The sequence below is a fragment of the Phaenicophaeus curvirostris genome, chromosome 2, assembly GCF_032191515.1.
Source record: "Phaenicophaeus curvirostris isolate KB17595 chromosome 2, BPBGC_Pcur_1.0, whole genome shotgun sequence".
In the NCBI taxonomy this organism is placed as follows: domain Eukaryota; kingdom Metazoa; phylum Chordata; class Aves; order Cuculiformes; family Cuculidae; genus Phaenicophaeus; species Phaenicophaeus curvirostris.
The window spans coordinates 67966377-67986889 of record NC_091393.1 but is presented as its reverse complement, the minus strand read 5'-3'; the positions used below and the strand labels follow the sequence as shown (position 1 = coordinate 67986889).

At 36.1% G+C, this 20513-nt stretch overlaps 1 protein-coding gene across 5 annotated transcripts in view; it reads right to left on the bottom strand.

Annotated features, from left to right (window-relative positions):
* Window positions 1-20513, bottom strand: part of RYR2 (ryanodine receptor 2) — a 370828-nt gene that overhangs the window by 84657 nt on the left and 265658 nt on the right. For 4 of the 5 annotated variants that reach the window (XM_069852347.1, XM_069852349.1, XM_069852348.1 and 1 more), the window contains 11 exons: window positions 17946-18086; window positions 16995-17158; window positions 14936-15014; window positions 14228-14317; window positions 13222-13359; window positions 11419-11496; window positions 10734-10809; window positions 9769-9895; window positions 6387-6502; window positions 4767-4831; window positions 2604-2725 (listed from right to left, as the gene is read on the bottom strand). In XM_069852347.1, the coding sequence (XP_069708448.1) occupies window positions 2604-2725; window positions 4767-4831; window positions 6387-6502; window positions 9769-9895; window positions 10734-10809; window positions 11419-11496; window positions 13222-13359; window positions 14228-14317; window positions 14936-15014; window positions 16995-17158; window positions 17946-18086 (1196 nt within the window). The remainder of the gene's footprint in view (window positions 1-2603; window positions 2726-4766; window positions 4832-6386; window positions 6503-9768; window positions 9896-10733; window positions 10810-11418; window positions 11497-13221; window positions 13360-14227; window positions 14318-14935; window positions 15015-16994; window positions 17159-17945; window positions 18087-20513) is intronic. The other variant, XM_069852351.1, reaches the window with a different exon arrangement.

The window sequence follows — 20513 nt, the reverse complement described above, 5'->3', positions numbered from 1 at the left end:
GGAGCAACACTGCCTCACTCAAATTGACCTGGCCTCCAGATTTAAGAGGAGTTAGCTCAGTCTTCACGGTCCAGCTAAGTCTGAGAATTTTCTCTGAAAGCAGTAGCAATTCTAGTGCTACTTTTTCTGTTGCAAACCCCTTCATTTGCTATAAATGACATGAACAATATCATGTCATTTTATTAAGCTATTTGATTACTAAGCATACAGGCTAGATATCGACCTCTGATTTAAAAGCAAAAGGTATCGTAAGCATGTCTGCATAGTTTATGGATGAGATCTGAACATGTTGTTCCATTGACAGACAAGAGCATGCTGCCAAATGGAAACGGTTATGTCCAGAATCAGAACAGCCAGGTTAATGTGCTGCTGAATCCAGCTAATTAGCCAGTGCATAGTGATCCACTATAGCAACAGCAACTGCTCTGTTTTAGAAATTAATCTGTTTGGTGCATGTTCAGGGATGTCTGTTCATTTTTTACCCCATGAGGCAGACATATAATATATATTCTTGTCTGAGTATCTGTGTTCACCCAGTCCAACAGGACAAGCTGTACAGAAGCATGTTAACATCATACAAAATCTCAAGTCCATTCTAATGAAGACATTAAATAGCTAAAAATCTATCTTATTATCAAACATACAAATGTCACTTAACTGATTGTGAAAACTGTATCTGCTGAATGCTGCAAAATCAAACTGTACCTATTATCTCCACTGTAATTAGTATAGGTTAAATTAATTAAGTAAAATGTCCAAATGGTCAGTACTTTGATGTCCAGAACTAATTTTACGTAAGTGCAGTAGTGCAAGTAGACTTGTAGATGGTCTAATGGATAAGAAATGCAAATAGCCCAGTTCTGAAGAGGTTGGTTAAAGTTAAGACAGAATATAATGCCACCGTATTTCAGGAAAAGGTCTGACTTCTATTTGACCGAAAAAATAGGTGTGGATTTAATCTATTTGCTGAACACGCAATAGTTATTGCACCTGTTAAGACTGTCACTGCACTATCAATAACCCAAATCATATTCTTCCATAGTTTAATGAATGCAAGCTTATCTTCACTGGAGAAAGCAAGCAGCCAGGAACTGCCCTTAGCTTGAAGAAAATCCTATGTGTGAGTTGTACTCAAACAGATCTAAAAGGGAAAACTCAACAGAAAATCCAAAATTCAGCTTTGGCAAATTCCCTACTACACTGTAGGTGGTGGAAAAAAAACCAAACCAAAACAAAAAAATGTTGGGAATCTACTAAAACAGCCCAAAACAACCCTTCAGGAAACAGATCATATAATGTAGTTTCTATAATCTTTGCATCTTGACAATTAAGAAATAAACTGCTCAATAGCACTAGTGTATCTATCATTCATCCAAGGTTTCCTTGCATATGTTTTCTTCTCTTTAGCTGACACATCTGGATGGCAAGTAACTCAATTAAGTATGGCAGCAGCTCTGATGCTTTAGCTGAGCTACATATTCAGGAGTCTCAAGCAGCTAGACAGCATATGCACATAAGTCCTGAATTTATGCAGCGCGTATGCTGATATACCCATGTCTGACATATTCCAGAGGTATGGAGTCTACTGGCATGACCTAAAAACTGTGAAAACCCAGGACATTATGGACAGTATACCAGCAGCTAATAAAGTGGCAAACTATCTAGATGCATGCAGAGTTTTTTAATTCTTTGAAAAATGCCATCCAGCCAAGCTGCCAGATCAAACTAGTCCGTGAGATGACACAGGGTCGAGACAGCTATTACTTGCCTATGCTTAGAATTGCTGCTAGAAACATCACTGAGTATTCACACAATCTTGCAAACCTCAGATGTCTGCATGACCGTCAATTGGCTGTCAGCCTCAAAGAACAGTAATTCAGTTTTGCATGGTTCAGTACCCAATAACAGCAGAGGCAACCACAATACCTGTACATTACAGGTATGTAGTAGGTCCTGTGTGAAGTTTGTAGTCCTCCTTACTAAACGGGAAACGTGGGTTTCAATTCAATCAGAAGTGATATTAAGTGAAAACATATCTTAGACACATGGTCTAAAAAATCAATAACTTCAGAGAAACGATCAAGTGGAGGATATTTCTGACATATTACAACTGCTATAACTATTCAGGGGAAAAAAAAGCAGAAAGGATGTAATTCTCTCATCTTTACTTTTTATGATTTACAGTAATAATGATATTTACTGAAATATAGTTATAAAAAAAGTTTGGCCTATCACAAAATTTTGCAGGTACAATGATTACAACATATACCTACTTCCAACAGTGAAACTCAATAAACAATTGTATAGTCTGTGTCACAGACTGTGCAGCTGATGTACTGTTGCACATAATGCTAATTTACACTCCCTGCATGCTAAAATCATCTCCACTACCTTTAAAACAGCGTATAGACATAACTCTCTACTCCTCTCTTCATTTCATATAATGAATTTTCCTAATAGGAAAAAAAAAGCCAAAGAAGTTTAATTTGCATGTTCACAAAAATATTTCCCTGCCTCCCACTTTTCTCTTTCCCACAATCAGCTGCTGCCATTTAAAGACAAACACACATAAGCATACACGTTAATATTATTTTAAGTTTTACCTTGTCACCATTTCTTTCTCCTTATTAGAGGCATGGCCTCCACTGCTGAGAGGCCTGCTTGCTGCAGATAAGAAATATAGGCGATGATTTTTAAAATACTGATCAATCAAAGGTAGCACAACCTGAAATTACAACAGAAAGAAGTGGTTATCACAGGGCTATATTTACTATGCTCTGTATAACGCTTTATAAGTCACAACTAAATACAAGACATTTCAAACTTCTCATCTGTTTTTTAAATCTCAATGTATGGTTTTCTTTAATGCCTTTTCCTCTTCGAATATTTAGTATTCAAGAGACTTAAAATGTCCTTAGGAAAGGCAGCAGAAAAAAATTTATACTATCTCTGGGACTTGATACGTGGCTTTTTTAGGAGTACAGAGCAGAAAGTATAACTTCATTTTATCTCACAATTTCAGGTTTTTCCAATTCCACATACCCAGGCACAACTACAGCTGTTCATGCCTCTTAACACAGGTTCAACAAAAATTCACCTACAACCACCAGTGCACTAACAATACTTAATTCTAGATGCTATCAAACAGAACTCCCAAAACATTCTCACACTCATTAAGGGCTTGTTCACAGTAGTTTTCCAGTTTACTTCAAGTGTTGATCTTTATTCAGTGCCCACTGCAGGTGTCAGCCAGGCGGAGATCCAAAATAAGCAATAAGAGAATTTGAAGTTGCTTCCTTTTTGTAGTATGGTTCAAATGAAGGTAGAATTATAGCTTCTGAGTCAATGAACTTGGCATACAGTACGACAAAGTACTTTAAGATATCAAAATTATGATTTACTGCAATGATATCAGGGTTAGGATATTTTGCAAACAGCTGCTTTTGCCTATTCACTAATGAATTCAAAAGACACTCCAAATATGCAACCACCATACAAACTTTTACATGCAAAAAGCATAAGTAGTTTTTCTTAATTTATGGTGTGTAAAACCTTCTTAACTCAAAAAGGAGAATTGGGCTGACAGGAATCTCATGACTTTCAGCAAGAGGGAGTTTGAAGTCCTATACCTAGAGAGAAATAACCATAGGTACTAGTACATGCTGGGGGCTGAACAGCTGGAAAGCAGCTTTGTAGAGAAGGACTAGATGGCAAACAGACCATGAGCCAACAAAGCACCCTCACTGCAAAGGCAACCAACTGCATTCCTGAATTGCATTAGATAGAGCAGAGAGAAAGTGTAGGGAGGTGATTCTTCCTCTCTATCTAGCACTGGTAAGGCCACATCTGAAGTGCTGCATCTGGCTCTGAGCTCCCCAGTACAAGAGAAACAAGGACACACTGGAGAGAGACTCCAGTAAAGGGCCACAAAGATGATGAAGGAACTAGACTATCTTTCAAATGGGAAGAGACTGAGGGAGCTGGGACTCCTTAGCCTGGAGAAAGGAAGGCTCACGGAGGACCTCATCAGTGTGTATACGTATCTGAAGGGAGGATTTAGAGACCGTGGAGCAAGACTCTTCTCAGTGGTGTCCACTGACAGAACCAGAGGCAATGGGCTCAAACTGAAACATAAGTTCCCTCTGATTATCAGCAAACACTTTTTTTACTGTGAGGGTGACTAAGCACTGGCACAGGTTGCCCAGAGAGATTGCAGAGTTTCTACCCTAAGCCATCTGGATATGGCCCTGGGGAAGCTGATCTGCGTGATGCTGTTTGAGCAGTAAAGTTGGACGAACTTCAGAAGGCCCTCCCAACCTCAGCCATTCTGAAATTCCACGATGGAGATACCAGCATAGTTTTCAAACAAGGAAGGTAACATTGACAGACACATAACCGTGTTAATTCCTATAACTATTGCTCACATTTACCTCCTCAAAGATTGTAAAAGAGAAAATTTTTCACAATTAGACTAAGGCAGTAAACAGAAAATGTAAGGAGATTATGAATAACACTATATGAGTACTTACATATCACAGAGCAAGGAAATAATGAAAATAAGAATATAGCCTGTAATTTTTTCACATCTCTACTTTATCCTACAGTATTCTCAAGCTATTTTTATTATTACTGGTTTTAATTAATAAAGTAATTGATTTAACACAGAAAAGTACAAGTGTAGCAACAACAATCATGTTCACTAACAAATGCTTTCTCACTTGAACTACTTACTATGTTGACAAAGAATAAGCAAAGATATACTGTACTTTGGCAAAAAACTTGATTTCTTGTTCATATGGGAAGTGTTCTCCTTTGCCTCTGCTGCCACCATCTGCAGAGAGAAGAAACTTCAGCTCCTTGTCATACAACCTCGTTATAGGCTACTCTGCATTTTTCTTAGAAATTGTGCACTATAAAAAATAATGCTGGTCATCTTTAGATGTAGACTTAAGATACCAAAACCAGTGTACACACTAGTTAAATTGGCATTTTATGACTACTTCATGAGAAGAAAAGTTACAGCAAATAAAATGTGTAAAGAATAATTGTCCAAATCTTCATAAATGTGTAGACATCTCATAGTCCAAAGAGGTATGAATATTCTTTGGATGAAAACATGGTCATGTTTGTATTTGTCGAGTTATATGTTACAATTTGGAAGTCTGAACTCAGATTTTAATGGAACTCCTTTCTCCAGTTGTTCCCAGGAGAACCAGAATTACCAAATTTTTACTACATATTTGTGGACCTTGTCTAAAAAGCAAAATTAATTTTTAGAACTACGTAGCTGAAATTAGAATTACTTCTCTTCCCCGTTACTATAAAAATTGAATACTCCTTACAGACATAATCCTGTACAGCTCCTAGACTATTTAACCTTCACTTCTTTTCTTTGTTTTACTAATCCATTGAGGGACATAAATTGTATTTGTTCCACTAGTGTTTCTAGTGTTTCAGTATTTATTCATTATCACTCTTGCAGTTATGCCAAATCTATATAATTAAGTAGAATGAAGCCATGATGATCAGGCACTAGCAGTATAAGCAACCCAATGAGTTATTAAAGGCCAGACTTTTGCTATTGTAAGTAATCATGAAATGTAACACTTATAAATTCAATAATTTCCACTTTAAAACGAGATAGGCTTTTGGATGAACATTGACATTCAATTTCCCTGCTGTTCTTGCCTTTAATACTGTCAATAATAGCATCTATGACTAGACAAGAGGCATGGTATATGTTATGTAGAATTGCAACTCCCATGGTCACACATAAGCTGTCTCTGGACAGGTTTTTTGGCTTTTACTGCTCACATAAGAAGCTGACTTGGGTCACCAGACTTTTAAGTTTTTTTCTCTTTATAAAAAGCAGATGAAGTTAAATCCTTTCCTTCACAGCACTGTTAACAAAACACATGCTGAGTGTTTCTGAAAGAACATTCCCATTGTGGAGTTTGTTAAAGAGGTTTCTCTACTTTTTTCCTTCTACAGAGAAAATTTCAGCATGCTACAAATGACTGATTTAATTTGCTCTGTGAAAAGGGGAATACATGTGGTTAGTAAATATGAACATGCACATGCAAAAGACTACACATTTGCACATAAATACATTGGGGTAGCTAGTTTTCTTTTTCAGAGATTTCAAGTAATTATAAATTTTGTCTGAAGTCTTTTCATCTAATTAATGATTGAATATGGGAAACTGGAATGAATATGTAAACTACAGAACTTTCCAAAATTCATCATCTTCATCAATTATAGGAAACTAAAGGGAAAATTCCTAGTCCAATGTTGGGTTTTTGAGGTTTTTAAATTTTTCTAGTTGTTTTTATAATATGAACACCTTAGTTAATAATTCCTAAGAAAAAACACAAGGAGTACTATACCAAATTCCAGAATGTACTGATGGGCTTCATCCACATATCTTATAAGTTGCTGAAGGAAACTGTAGGCAAAGCGTTTCTCAATGGAAGGTGTGTCTAATTCCAGGTCCTTAAGTCCTCTGTAAAAAGAAGCAAGTAAATTTTCACCCATGCAGAGGGAAACAGTCTTACCTCTCCATGTAGTCTGACAGCATGTTCTCTAGTAATGAATAACTGTTTAAAACATAAAAATTGTTCTGTGTTTGAAGTAAATGTATACAGGTTTATTTTGGTTTTGAGCAACCTGTTAAGCTACAACTCAGAATTCTCAAGTAGGATACAGAAAAATGAGACTAGTCAATCAGATTAATTCAGTACCACTGCAATTTTTCCTCCTTCTTGTAAGGCATTATTGTCTTACATCTTGTCCCAGGGATTGATTCTTGGGCAAGACAGTTTTGAAAATCTAGTCTCCCTCATTATGAGTTTTCCCCAAAAGGCTGTTTGTAATGAAAAAAAATTCGAATAGCTATGTAGCGTTTGTGAAAAATGAGAAGGAAACTAAAACAAAGTGATGGAATTGCAGTTCACCTTTTCCAGTATGTTCTATCATACTTAGTAGTCTGATATGAAAAGCATATCTTCAGCAAGTATGAATCTGCAAAGTGTGATTCCATGATGTGGGCAAATGTTTGGTAGCAACAAGTTGGCAATGACATAGTTTTGCAAGATCGGGACTTTAATGACAGAAGGACTTCAATAAGCAAGGGAGTCAGTCACCCCACTGTCAGAAGCGAGAAGTACATTACTACTCTGTTATTTTGCAAGTTGAAAAAAGTATAACTACTCAATATAACTGCCTGTGTTGTGCACATTTCTGCTTTAAATTAGAACACTGATGATGGTTAAGCTTCAGTTTCAGAAGGAGATTCTGGAACTAACTCAGCTTTGTCAGCTGATATTTGCAAGTATACAATAGTGTCTATTTCATTAACGTTATCTGATCAAGGCCCTTCTCAATGCAAAAGAGGGTAATAAGAGGGAAGCCATAAACAAGAACACACAGAGGCACAAACCTGGTAGGCAAAGGATAAAGGAGACAATGCTGGACACCAAAAGTCTCTAGTTACTAATTAACAGGCCACTAAGAAACTTCAGAGACAACTTTGGAGAGGGCCACCTGGATTTTGAAATGCCTAGGAGGAGGGGACATGAAGAATATTCAAGAATATTCAAGGCAGGTCAATGGATTAAGGAAGAGCTAAGGGGAAAAAAAGACCAAAAAGGTTTATGAAAGAGGCTAGTCACATGTAAACTGTGGCCTATCAACACACTTGTCTGACTGAGCCCTGCATTTCATAATTGGAGTCTGTCCTATCTTATTAAATCCTTTCTTAACTACTTCTGTGTAATCTCAGTCACTATTCCATGTATTTGTGTGTGCAAGGAGTTAAGTGCAAGCTACTGGCAAGATCAGCATGAACAAACAGCCAGCAATAGAAGTCAGAAGTGCAGGGATGCAGGTGCCCCCAGGTTTGGAGTGCCAGCAAGAGGAGTGAATGAGGGTCTCGGCATCAGTAGTTGAAAAGTACAGCTTTTGGGGGCTTCTCTGTGGGTTCTACCGACTTTGAGCCCTGAGTGCCAGCTACTGCAGGGGACTAGCAGGAAGGGATTTGGTGCTAGCAATTGGAGTCAGACAGACAGTGAGAGGGGTAAGACACCGCTGAGCTGTGTTGTCTGCAACGGGAACAAGTGGGAGTCCCAGTTGACAGCCACTAGGCTGGGAATGCTGCATGTCCCCCCCAAAAAAGAGCTAATGGAGGGGGAGCTGCAGTGTCAGTAAGGTGAGTGGCTCAGCACCAGTAGCTGGAGCAGGACCGTGGCTCACAGGCCATCTGTCTGAATGCGATGTTCTTGCCAAGTGGAAGTGTTTGTATCTTCCATAAACATGGTCTGCATGAGGGTGCACTAGAATAGAATGCTAAATGAAAGCCTTGAGAGAAATGTGTGCAAGGCATGCGTGGCAGAAAGTCAAGCAGTAAGCAGAACAAAATAAAACATGAATCAGACTGTTTGTTTAGGCAGCGCAATGGTCATGGGAACAACATTGAGTTTAACTTGATAGAATGATCTGCATTTGAATAGCACAGAAGCATGTAGATGCAGCAGGAACTAATTACTAGATGATGACTGTGTCCAAGTTAATGATTATCTTACCACCCCTCTTAGCCTTCCACTGCTCCAAAAACCAAAAGTCACTTTTCACTTGTGTTTAAGTTAGACAGATATAAAAAGGATTAGTCTAAAAGGAACACGTAACTTTGAATACAGCTGAAGAGTCTTTTGTCATTTTGAAGGGGGATGACAAAATAAACCTTTGCTGACTGACATCATCCTTTGTACATCCTACTCCTTTGAAGGGAAGTAAATTGAATTACTCCAGCTACCCTGAAAGATTTTACCTAGAATTATTGGATTAGCTGTGGGACTGCATAAACAGGCTGAATTTCATATGGGATATAAAAGAAAGGAAGTAGGCAGATTTTAAGTAGACGGGCTAGGTTAATTAATTCACAATGATTACTTAATTCCATCTCTGTGGATGTTTGATTCACTTACTAATGTTCAAGTCATACTAATTTCAGATATGCTTTCAGCCATTTTCAGTGGCTCACATTTCCTAAACCACGCTGATGAGGCAGACAAGCCTCCAATTTAATTAAAAAAATTTATTCACACTGCATTTATAGGTAAATATGTCATATTAAAACCAAGAGGAATTATGCATGTTATTCTGCAGAGAACCGCATGTTTACATACCTGATAGTGAATGTTATGTCGATTACTACATTTATTCACTATCATCACATCTGCACTGTGGATTGTGTTAAAAAAAAATTTAAAAATCACTTTTCACTTTTAAAATATTTCAATAACACTACAAATTAACTCAGTTGAAACAACTGACTAGTAGCTTTTAGCAGTAAAACTGTGTTATCAAGGCAATTGCCTAGAAGTTCCTATAGAAAGGTTCATGCACCTGACTTGAAATAAAACCTTAATAATTCTATCACTTGCGGAAAAATAACAAGTTTACTAACAGCTGGATGTATGGAGATACACTAGAATGAAAAAAGTTGGCTGCAATGTTGAGAGGAGAAGCAGAAGACACACAGAGATTCTGGAGAACTCTGCTTGTGCTTTCCCAAAACCCTGCTACTAACTCCATAATCTATTTCTTCCTTACAATGTTCTATATGAAGGAGCTCAGCCTTACCTCACAGGTACTGACACTTAAAATGACTATAGATTTTACTTACAATACAAAAATAATAATTATAATAAAAAAAGGCTACTGAGGAATATTCTGAACCTTCTCTGACACTAGCACAGAACAGAGAATTACCTGGAGACAACATATCCATTAATCTGTAGAAATTTCAGAATATCTTGTGCTTTTTCTCTGTCCTTGGCTTTTTCTTTGGCTGTGAGTGTGTCATAAGGAACAAGAAGAGGATGGTTGCCTCCTCCTACTATTGAACATGAAGAGAATTTAAAAGCTGTTATAGAGTTATCTGTTGACATGGTATATAAAAGCCTTGTCATAATAATACATACGATTTTACAGGAAAATCTAGTTCAAAATAACAATGTGCCTTACTGTTTCTTTAAACAAAGCTAAAAAAATATTTAGATGGAAACTTCAGACAAAACTCTAGCTTCAGTCATTTGCAAATGAGAACTTGCTGTTTCCTTTATGTGCAAATATAATGTCATCTGCAGAAAAAAATTTAGGTTTAACAAGCAAAGAATTAATTTTAACACAGAGGAAAAACAGAAAGTTAAACAATACAGGTCTAAATTTATCATTTAGATAAGCAGGGATCATGGAGCACATGCAACTTTTTATGTGGAATCAAGAATCTGCTCTAGGTTTATCCACTTGTCAATTCAATGCATGATACATAAGGTTCTTAGTAAACACCCTCTTAGACCTATTTCCAATAAAAGAAGTCACCAAATTAAATCAGACCTCACTGGTCAATAGTCTGAAAGATTAATGCTAGAAGGAAAATGTATTAATCTAGGTTAAACTTATTTACAAGCCTTGACTCCTCTCTTCTGGTATATTTGAATTGGTAAACTTCTTCAACACGAACTATTACACTCAGTACTATGAAAACATTCAGGAGCTAAAAATCACAAAATATTTAACTAAGAATAGGTATTTTGTTGTTTCTTCTTTCTCAATTTAAACTTGAGATCCTTCTCTGTTGTTTTTTTGGTTTTTTAACTCTGATTTCTCAAATACATGACATAAACTAATGATAGAGAACTTAAAATACTGTTAACGCCTACAGTTAACATTACCTTTTGCTTCAAGCTCCATTTTCTTTTTCTTTGCCCATATGTTATGGTAGTTTTCAGCCATCATCTCAGCCATAGCCTTAGAAAAATGGAAAGCATAGTTATACGTGTTGCAATGGTTAACCCCCAAGGACAATTGTCTGCTTAATATTAAATAGCAAGTTTTGTTTTCTGGGAAGTTCAGTATAGTCATGGTCTAATCATTCACTGAAAACAAAAGTTTTTATTTAAAAAAAAACTACATAGAATTTGGGTAAATGGGTATTTTTATTGGAATTAGGAACAAGGTGCCGAAGAGAAAACCACTAATATGAAAAAGGAGGAACCACAAAGAGGAGTACAGTCTGGAAATAGTACTGGGGTGTCAGCCACGGACTTGATTCTCAAAGTGATGCCAGCAATCTCTTCTAAACAGGAGTGTCTTCAAAACAACCGATGTTGGCAGAGAGAGCTGGGAAAAATCAGTCCAGGACTAAAATAAACTTTGTAGCTTTTCAACATGAACCATGTTTATTAAAGCAACAGAGGATCAAAGAGCAATGGTGAAAAAGACCAAAAAAACCCCGAAACCAAGACATCAAGTGTATCACAGAAAGTAACATAAGGCACCAAATTTATTTAAAATAAACTAGAGAAAATAAAAAATTAAGTTGTAAAGAAAAGGACAGGCACATTGGTTTTAGCTTACATGTAAGTCTCTGGAGAGGGTGACATTGCTCATGTCAATTGCTCGAGGAGTGTAACCATGGGCTGTATCCACAGAGATCTGAATGACAAATGTGCAAAACAGTAGATTAATAGAAGCATTTGGTATGAAGAAGTTAACAAGATGCATTAGCAAGTAATGAAAGCACTTATAGCAAAAGTCACTTGTTTATTTCTAGAGAGCAAAGTGGTATTACATAGACCAACTGAAAACCCATCAAGGGCGGTAAACTTCAGAGGCAGTTTATTATTAATTCAGGCAAAAATCATACTTTGAATTTGGCTTTTCAACATTATTTCCACGTGTTGAAATAGAATCTACTAAATAAATATCTTTTCTCTTCTGTCCCTCCCCCCCATTCAGAAAATATCACCATTTTGTCATACTTTCGTTCTACCAGCTAACTTCATCACAGATATGCTTGTTACATTAATACAAATGTTCAAAGAAGGATAAACGATGACGATTGCCTGGATAGCAAGCCACTGATACAAGAACCACGGCCAGAAAAAGGATACTTGCCAGGCTTTCCTCTATGGATTCTGCTGTAACAGATAAGCTCATGTCCCCCACAGGCACATCTCCCTTAAGAAAGATTAGTGTGCAGAATTTTGTTCTTACGTCTGATATTATTTTCACGTGCACGTACAAAGCCTAGCAGTCCAAAGGCCTCTTTTCAAAAGTCAGGTATTTTTGACAGAGAATAACACTAAGGATGTACAAGCAGAATATAGTACATAACTACTGATAAAGTATTGTTTTCTAAAGCAAACAATGCAAGCTTTGTTACTTTAATGTGAAGATACTGATTAAATATACTTACAGTTTCTGTGTGTGTGTGTGATGAGAGAACAACACATATTAAACATAGGATGAGTATTAATACCATAATGTACTCTGAAATACAGAAATGTGCTGGGCACCCTGCTTCTAGCTGACTTTAGTTCTTCAGTGCTCAAATATTATCTGGTGTCACCTATAAAACTGCTTTCTCTCTGTCTCTCTTTTCCTTTCATTTCTTTCAAGCTCCTTGCTTTTCTTCCCCATCCTCCTCAGCATTTAAGCTGTTGTGAAGGACTTGAGATCCTGGATCTGTTTGTGTTTTTCATCTCATAGCTGAGTTATGGTTTTTTTGCCCTTTTCAGCTGATGCTGGGAAAAGTTCCAGCGAGATCCACATGGCAATTTAAGCTGGATTTGGCCCTGTGCTGACATATTCCTGGTTTGGAGGTTGGATGCTCAGGGGGTGGCTTGTTGGATATCCTTGTGCTGGTTTTGCCTGTGCCCTTTTGTCCCTGAGCCCTTCCTAGGAACAGGATCTGCTCACCCCAATTCAGGCTGATGTTGGTTCTCCCAGGGCTTTCTTCAGCCCTTTCTCCATCCCTGGGCCTGTGTGTTTCCCCATGAGAGGCCACGCTGGGCTTTGGGGACTCACTCTGATGTGGAAATTAAGTACAGATGAAATTTGGTGGGTTTTCCTCAAACCTGGAATAGCTGGACTCGATGATCCGGTGGGTCTTTTCCAACCTGGTGATTCTATGATTCTATAAATATTTTAGGTTTTGGAAAGACTTCTAGAAAAGTTATGTAATTTCATTATAGTAAAGGAAGATTGTAACTTAGCTACAAAAGCTGTTTTCATACGTTGATATAATTTGCATCTCAACTGTAAGAAACATTCATTCTAATGAGCCTCTTAGGCTTAAAGCATATAGGAATACAACTGTCAGTAAATTTTGCATTTGCATGCTTTCTTAAAAAATATACTTTTAATAAAATGGCTCACTTGGCTGGTTTGAGATATGCGACGTGTCCGATTATACAGTGCCATGGAATCTCCCTCCCGTGTTCTTTCAATTCGCCATCCCCATGCCAGCATAGTTTTTAATGATTCTTTGATTGGCCATCGATAAATTTCTTTCTCCTAGAAGAAGGCACATTCAATAATTCCTGTGTTTATTATGTAGCTGTACAGTGCAAAAAATAACAATTGGCCTTTTGCCTGATTATACCATGATGCAAAGAAATGTGCTGAAATCAGCTGTTACAGCTCAAGGATACTGCAAAGAAGCAAATAAATATAAGATATTAAAAAGTGTATTGATCATTTCAGAGGTTTTTGGAAGAATTTTGGCCCTGCAGGAAGCTGATGATCACAGGAATAATCACTTTAATAGCATGCTCAGACATGAACTCTAAGGTGGAACACTAATTATCAGGAGTAATGCAGAGTCTGCTACATGAAACAAAAAGCATAATCATAGATTCATAAAAAAGGTTTATGTTGGATGGACCTCTGGACATCATCTAGCTCAACTTTCTGTTAAGCTCAGCTAAACTAATCCAATTAGACTATCAAAGGTTGTGAAGATTAGGTTATCTTGGTCTCGCTATGCTATGCCTTGAATATTTGCAGATCAGGTAATTTCATTACTTCTCTGGACAACCTCTTCTAATGTTTAAGATGTCAATAATAAAGTTCTCCAGCCTTGTAAACATCTGTGTGAACTTACTGTAAAATATACGGGCAGTATGACACTTGACTTTCGCCAAAACTTACACCATGTAAATTCAGCCATGAGAGAGAATAGATGGAGTCGTCTGTTTATTGTACAAAAAAATCTTTCTATAATATCTCTTTTTGAGATTTTGAGGAAGGCAACAATCAAACATCAGCTGATGTACTGTAAATAGATTTTTTTTTTTAAGTGATGCAAACACAAAGTGATATTCTCACAGTGAATGAAGCAATCTTTTGGTCACCCTGGATCAAGAATGGACAAACTCCTTACCTTTTCAGAGAGTAACTTATACTGTTTCATTAATGGTTGCACTTTTGCAGATTCAGAATATGTTTCACCATATGTCCATCCATTGGCAAACTGAAAACAGCAAGTATAAGAGAGGAAAAAATGAGGAACAGCCAAAAAAGATGAAAAACATTTTTACAGTTGTAGAGGAAGTGAGCAATGCTTCTGCAGGGCTGTTTCTTCTATTCTATTCTCAACATCTTCCTCAACCAATACTCATATTATCTAGACATAATGAAATTCGTTATATAGCATGCCATCTTTTTGAAAATTAATGATTACATAAAGATAACATTTCAAGGCATTTTTACTTTTAATAGTTATATAGAACAGAATGCTGTTCTACAGTTGAAGAACTTTTTTTAAAACTGGACGGGACAGCTGAAAGGAATAAAAAAAACAAAGAAATATTTTTGGTTAAAAGCTTGAAATTTTAAGTCAATAAAATTTTTAAACAATTGGCACAAATATTTACTCAAAAGTCAACAAGAAAAATAATGAAATGATGAAACACTATTTTGAAATACCTATACTTTTTACACAAATGCATCTCAGGAAAATATAGATTTATATCTTACCGACATACCAACTTGCAGTATTATGAAAAATAATATCCACAGTAAAATATTTTAAAGATTAAAAATCAAAATAAAAATTCTGATTTTTCATTAACAAGAGTATTGATTTTACCTTTTCCATCGACCATTTGTCATGAGAGTGTTCTGCATATTTGTTAATGAAATATTCTAGCTTTTCAGGGATTGTAATGCTGAAAGTGAAGAGAAAAATAGTCAATGTATCACATATGCTAAAATGTGAATACTTCTGTTTCGAAGAAAACTTTCAATCAAAGAATTAGGAGTGCTTACATCCATTCAAAGCATCTTATTGTGCTCTGTTTCCTCAAATACAGTTTCAGTTAAAGTTGCAGTTAAATCAAGGAAAAAATATAAGTTGTTTAATGGGCTTTGAATGAGAACCACAGCTGCTATAGGAGTTTTATTTCTTTGATGCACATGTGCAGGGAAAAATCAAAAATCATAAAAAAAAAAATCATGCTTTTTGTCATAGATTTCTAGTACTAATATTCATATTCTTAAGCTTAAGGACGTAACTGTGACCCATAGCTTGAGAAATAGGGTGGTAACTTATTGCATATGGCACCTTATAAACTCTGTGCTAGCAGACCTTTTTAAAATACATCATCTACTTTATATAGTTCTATAAATTTGATTATATCCTTGAAGTATTATAGCTTATGACAACTCAAAAGTTAAATGCTCAAGGCTTTGTTTTCCAACACTCCAGTGAACATCAAAAATATTCAACTGTATTCTTCCAAATGAAAGGTAATAATTGCTTCTTGATCATAAGACAAAGAATTCTGGCAGCAAAAGTGTTACAGTGCCACCTACTGCAAGATGTAGAGGAGTCTGATTCTTAATCTCAGGTATAGGGAGGGAAAAAAAGCAGAAATGTAAACCAAAATCATGTCTGAGTAAAAGTTTGTAAGAGCCTAACCACACACAAAGGCCAGAAAATATTAATCTAGCATCATCATCAGGTTTTCTTATTATTATGTGGAAGCTTGTATTTCAAGGGGACCTCTACTAACACTAGAACACTTTGAATAATTTCAGAAATACAATAAATTGACAAGTACAATAAGGTCATATTATCTAGAGCTTCATATAAATGAGTCTAGGATGAGTAAGCAACAAGGTGGGGGTTTTGCATGTTAAATGAATATAGGAGAGCTTGGAAGTGACACTGAAAAAAGCAGTGCTTTCTTTGTCTTGAATCATCACAGAACTGTCAGGTCCTATGGCAATGGGGTGACTGATGATTTAGGTAATGTTAAGATTTTCAGTATTTCAAATATATTCTGTCCACCTATAATTTTGTTCTGAAATGACACTAGATGGAGTCACCTTTTATTAGTTAAACAGTAATATAATATCCTTACCAAATTACGTTAAAACTTCATATATATTAAACACATCTTAGACAAAAGAACATTAATGGCCACTGACGTGATTTCCATATTCCAGTCAAGATTATAGCTTTTTCCACTGTTTTTTTATATGCATGTACAAGCACGCTATAACAGAGGTATTTAACTACTGGTGGCATTATGTGTTCTAAATGTTAATACAGACAGAAAGCTCACAAAGGCAATTGAAGCAAATTTCTCACAAGTAGCATTTTTCAAGACACAGTGCAAAACCACACTGCTCTAAGACTATTCTGTACAAAAGAGCATGGGGCACTGGCTATAGTCAAAAATCAAGGCACAGAAATCCCATCCACATATTATCATCATCATTTTCTGTAGGCTTACTGCCATTTGCATACGCTGGAACTAGTGTCTTTGCACATGTTAATAATGACAGGGATGATGTAGACTACTCTACTTATTCCGCTCCTAAAATCATGCTGATTTGTTTGCAGCAGACATACAAAGGTAACTGGACAATTCTATCTGCAGGCTGAAAATGCACGTAATATGTTCTAGGTTGACCAAGAAATTAGTTATGTAACTGGATATTTATTGCTTTATATGAATTTAAATAAGTATATAAACTAAAAAAACCCTATAAAGTTAAGGTCTAAGTTTTATCTAGAAGATAAACATTCAGAAGAGAATAAAAGCTGTAAGTTCACATTGTACCCAACAACAGATCCCATCCCTCTTTTAAACACTCATGATTAAAAAAAAAAACTCTAGTTGCAACAAACTATTCCTTACTTTGATGTATCAACAGGTTGAGGATTAAAGTTCCCATCTGAATCCATTGAAGACTGTTTTTCCATCATATTGACATAGTTTGATTCCATATAGTCTGGAGGCAAGGCTCCTGCAACCGCACTCAAACAAGGCAAAGCCAATTTGAACAGTTCTTGTTCGTACTTCTGTGGAATACACAGGGGATAGAAAGTGAGTAGTGAATGGAAGCCATCAACATCACTGCTGAAACTGAAACCAAGCACTCACAGAACAGCTTTCCTACTCAGTTTGAAATTGATTTTTTGTTCTGAAAAGAAAAGAAACTGACTGTCCAAAGCATATACACTATAGATAAAGTTGTGTTCAAGTCTTGCTCTTGCTGAAATAAACAGGAAAATTGCTGACTTTTCTGGGAGCAACACTGGGCATTTTTCAGATGTATGGGAAGAGAACATAGCACAGGAACATAGCACAGGAATATGCATCACATTTCTAAATATCTCGACTTGAAATGAAACATGAAATTTTAGGCAGGTTGATTAAAAATACTCACAGGATGAAGAATAAATACATACCAAGTGGTATTATCAAACTTTTGTCCACTATAGGATAAACTACTACTAAGCAAAGCACCATGCTTTTGAGCTAAAGAAGAATAGCGTGTGAGGTAGAAAAGTGCAGCTTCCAGTCACTTATAGATGCCTGAATTGGCTTTTAGGGCTGTGAAGCATATTTGACCTGTACAGATACACCTCAAGATTACCTTATTAGCTATTTATGTTTTTTTAATGAGCAGACAAAATGGTATAGTTGCATTAAAGCAGAAGCTATAAGAGGAAGATTTAAATTTATTAAAGCCTATATTTTTCCCTTTAAAGTGAGTAATAAAATCTGACTAAAAATGACAGATTAAAGAAAAAAGTTTACGCAGTAAGGTTTTTACAGTAGTACCTGGATATTAAAATTAATTACCTTTTGAGACAAAGCATCAAAAATACCCCAGAACAACTTTCTGGATAAATGGAGTTCTTCTTCTGAGGCAGCACCAAAGTTACCCCATCCACCTGGCAAACAATAATACTTCCAGCACCTTTCATAATGATTTGTCAGCAACTAAAACAGAAAATATTTTGAAATCAAATAAAATACAACTGTTGATGTTCTTCTATTCTGGCACTTAACCACTACACAGATACTGTCAGAAAAATTTCTAACTGATACCAAGAAGACCCGTTGTGTATCTATTCTTTAATTCCTAAGTGGATATTAACACAGAATGAGTAGCGCTTTCTTTTAACATTAGTGGCATATGCAAAAAGCATTTGACAGAGGATAATTTTCCCTAACATTTATCCTTCCCCCCACTATTTCATGAAAAAATGTATTTCAGGGATACTTCCTTAAGTGGTTACAAGATTGCAGGTTATCAGGGACTCAGATGGTGCAAAGACCTGCTACTGGCTATTTGCCAAAATAAAGCATCACAAGTTTTGCATCTACTGTGTCCTCTATGTCCCTGAGTCACAGACAAGTAAAAAGCAGTCCCAAACAACATATTTCTGGCAATAGTACAAAAACCTAGTCCTGCTGAGGGACAGATTTTCCTAAGGCATACATCCTTCAAAAAAATTTAGCTGGAATTTTAATTCAGAGTTTATTTTAACAGTACCTTGGGAAAAAAGAGAACTGTTTCAACATCATTTTGAAAAGTATGTTGGAAAAATATTACAAGTCACCATCAGTAAAGAGCTGACAGAATTTCCTTTTTACTAGTCAGAACTAAAGGCAAGATGGAAAAAAATGTAGATATTCATAACATAAATGTGCAGAAATAAAGACAGGCCATTCATATAATGCATTTGTTTATCTTCAGATTTAAATAACTTATTATTATCTATTCACTATTTAAATTGTCAGATTATTAAAGAGAAAAGGGAGGAAACAACTTACATGCATATATAATGTAAAAAGACAGAAGTTTTATCATTCACATAGAACCACAAGTGTGTCAGAAAGATGGACACTAAGAGTCTAAGATGCATCTGAAAATGTTTTTTTCTTTCAAAGCAAATTTTATTACACAAAGCCCCAACTTCAGATTTGCTTTCAAACAACATGTGTTAATATATACGTATACATTTTTAAATCTAGCCAAGATTAAAGGCCAAGATTAAGGTTGACTCTTACAGAAGTCCCTGATGAAGCACTGAATATGACTGCAGAGGAAATAAAAACAAGGCAGCCTCATTCCAGAAAATTTTACAGGACAAGAATCACATATTTGAATTCACATGCTGCCTAAACTGATGTAATTTTTAATTCTAGAAACCAGCAAGTAGATAGCACTCTACTCTGATTTAGCCTTCATTATTTCTTCTGCTTTCCATTCAAAATCACATTTTCAGATGGATGTTTAACTTGTAGCTGTCTCTTTAGACTACTGTAACCTGTTTGCTAGCACAAGCCCGTAAAGAATATGCATAGTACTTTCAAATCAGAAACACTTTAGTAGATATAAGTAGGCATCCCTCGTTAAATCACTGAGAATCAGTTTACTGTCAGTAAAACCTTTGAAAAGTTCTAGTTCTGTCTTCAGATAAAGAGCTTTCCTCAGAAGGTTCCTGTTATTTGTTTAGGCGTCGATGGACATCATTCACCCATGCTGACACCATGGTTCTCTTCTTATCTATATTCTCCCCAAGCCCAACTTTCCAAAAGTATCTAATTATTATTGACTTCCTGTTCAGTTCAGCAACACAGGAAAGTCACTATAGTCACGACCCTCAGAATCAGAAACACTATTGTCCCAAATAAAGGGATCTCAGGAAGCTGTGGCTGTTATTGCCCCCACAAAAAAAGTGAAGAACCATAGCCAAACAGGGAGTGTTAAGTTACTATTTGGTTTTCATAGCACATAAAACTGTCATAATGCATTAGAAAGATCCCTTCCAGGGCAGCATATGAAACTATCAACTGTTTTCCTCATACATAGGCACTAAAGAACAGCTCCTCCAGCATCTTTAGTTTGATTGAGTACTTCTTGAGGGACAAAACCATATTATGAAGTCCTTGGCAGGGGAAAGACAATGCAGCAGGTCCTGGCTTTGAGACTAATGATATAAATTCCTCATCTGAGGTCAAAGACCATAATCTAACTTGTAGAAGCCTGTGGAATGCTTAGGAATCTTTTGGTAAATGAATCAGATATGAAATGCAATTAATCCTGATAGGCGGCTTTTAAAGCATCAAGAAATATGGAACAAGAAAAGATTAAGTATCTCCTTCAAAACTGAGAATGGAAATCATTAAGAAGAACTGCTGAAAAACAGCAGTAGGTAAGGTGGGTTATTATACACTTCTTAGAACTGCTGATGAAATCTAACTAATCTTTAAGGAATGTGTCATGTCACAAAGGAAAAGACACATTTTTCTTGTGCATTAGGAAGCAAAATCAAAAGATATGGAGAAACTTTTCTGGGCTGAAAACAAAATGGAAGATTATTAAAAAACATGTATGGCTTAGATTTGCAAGCACAAACT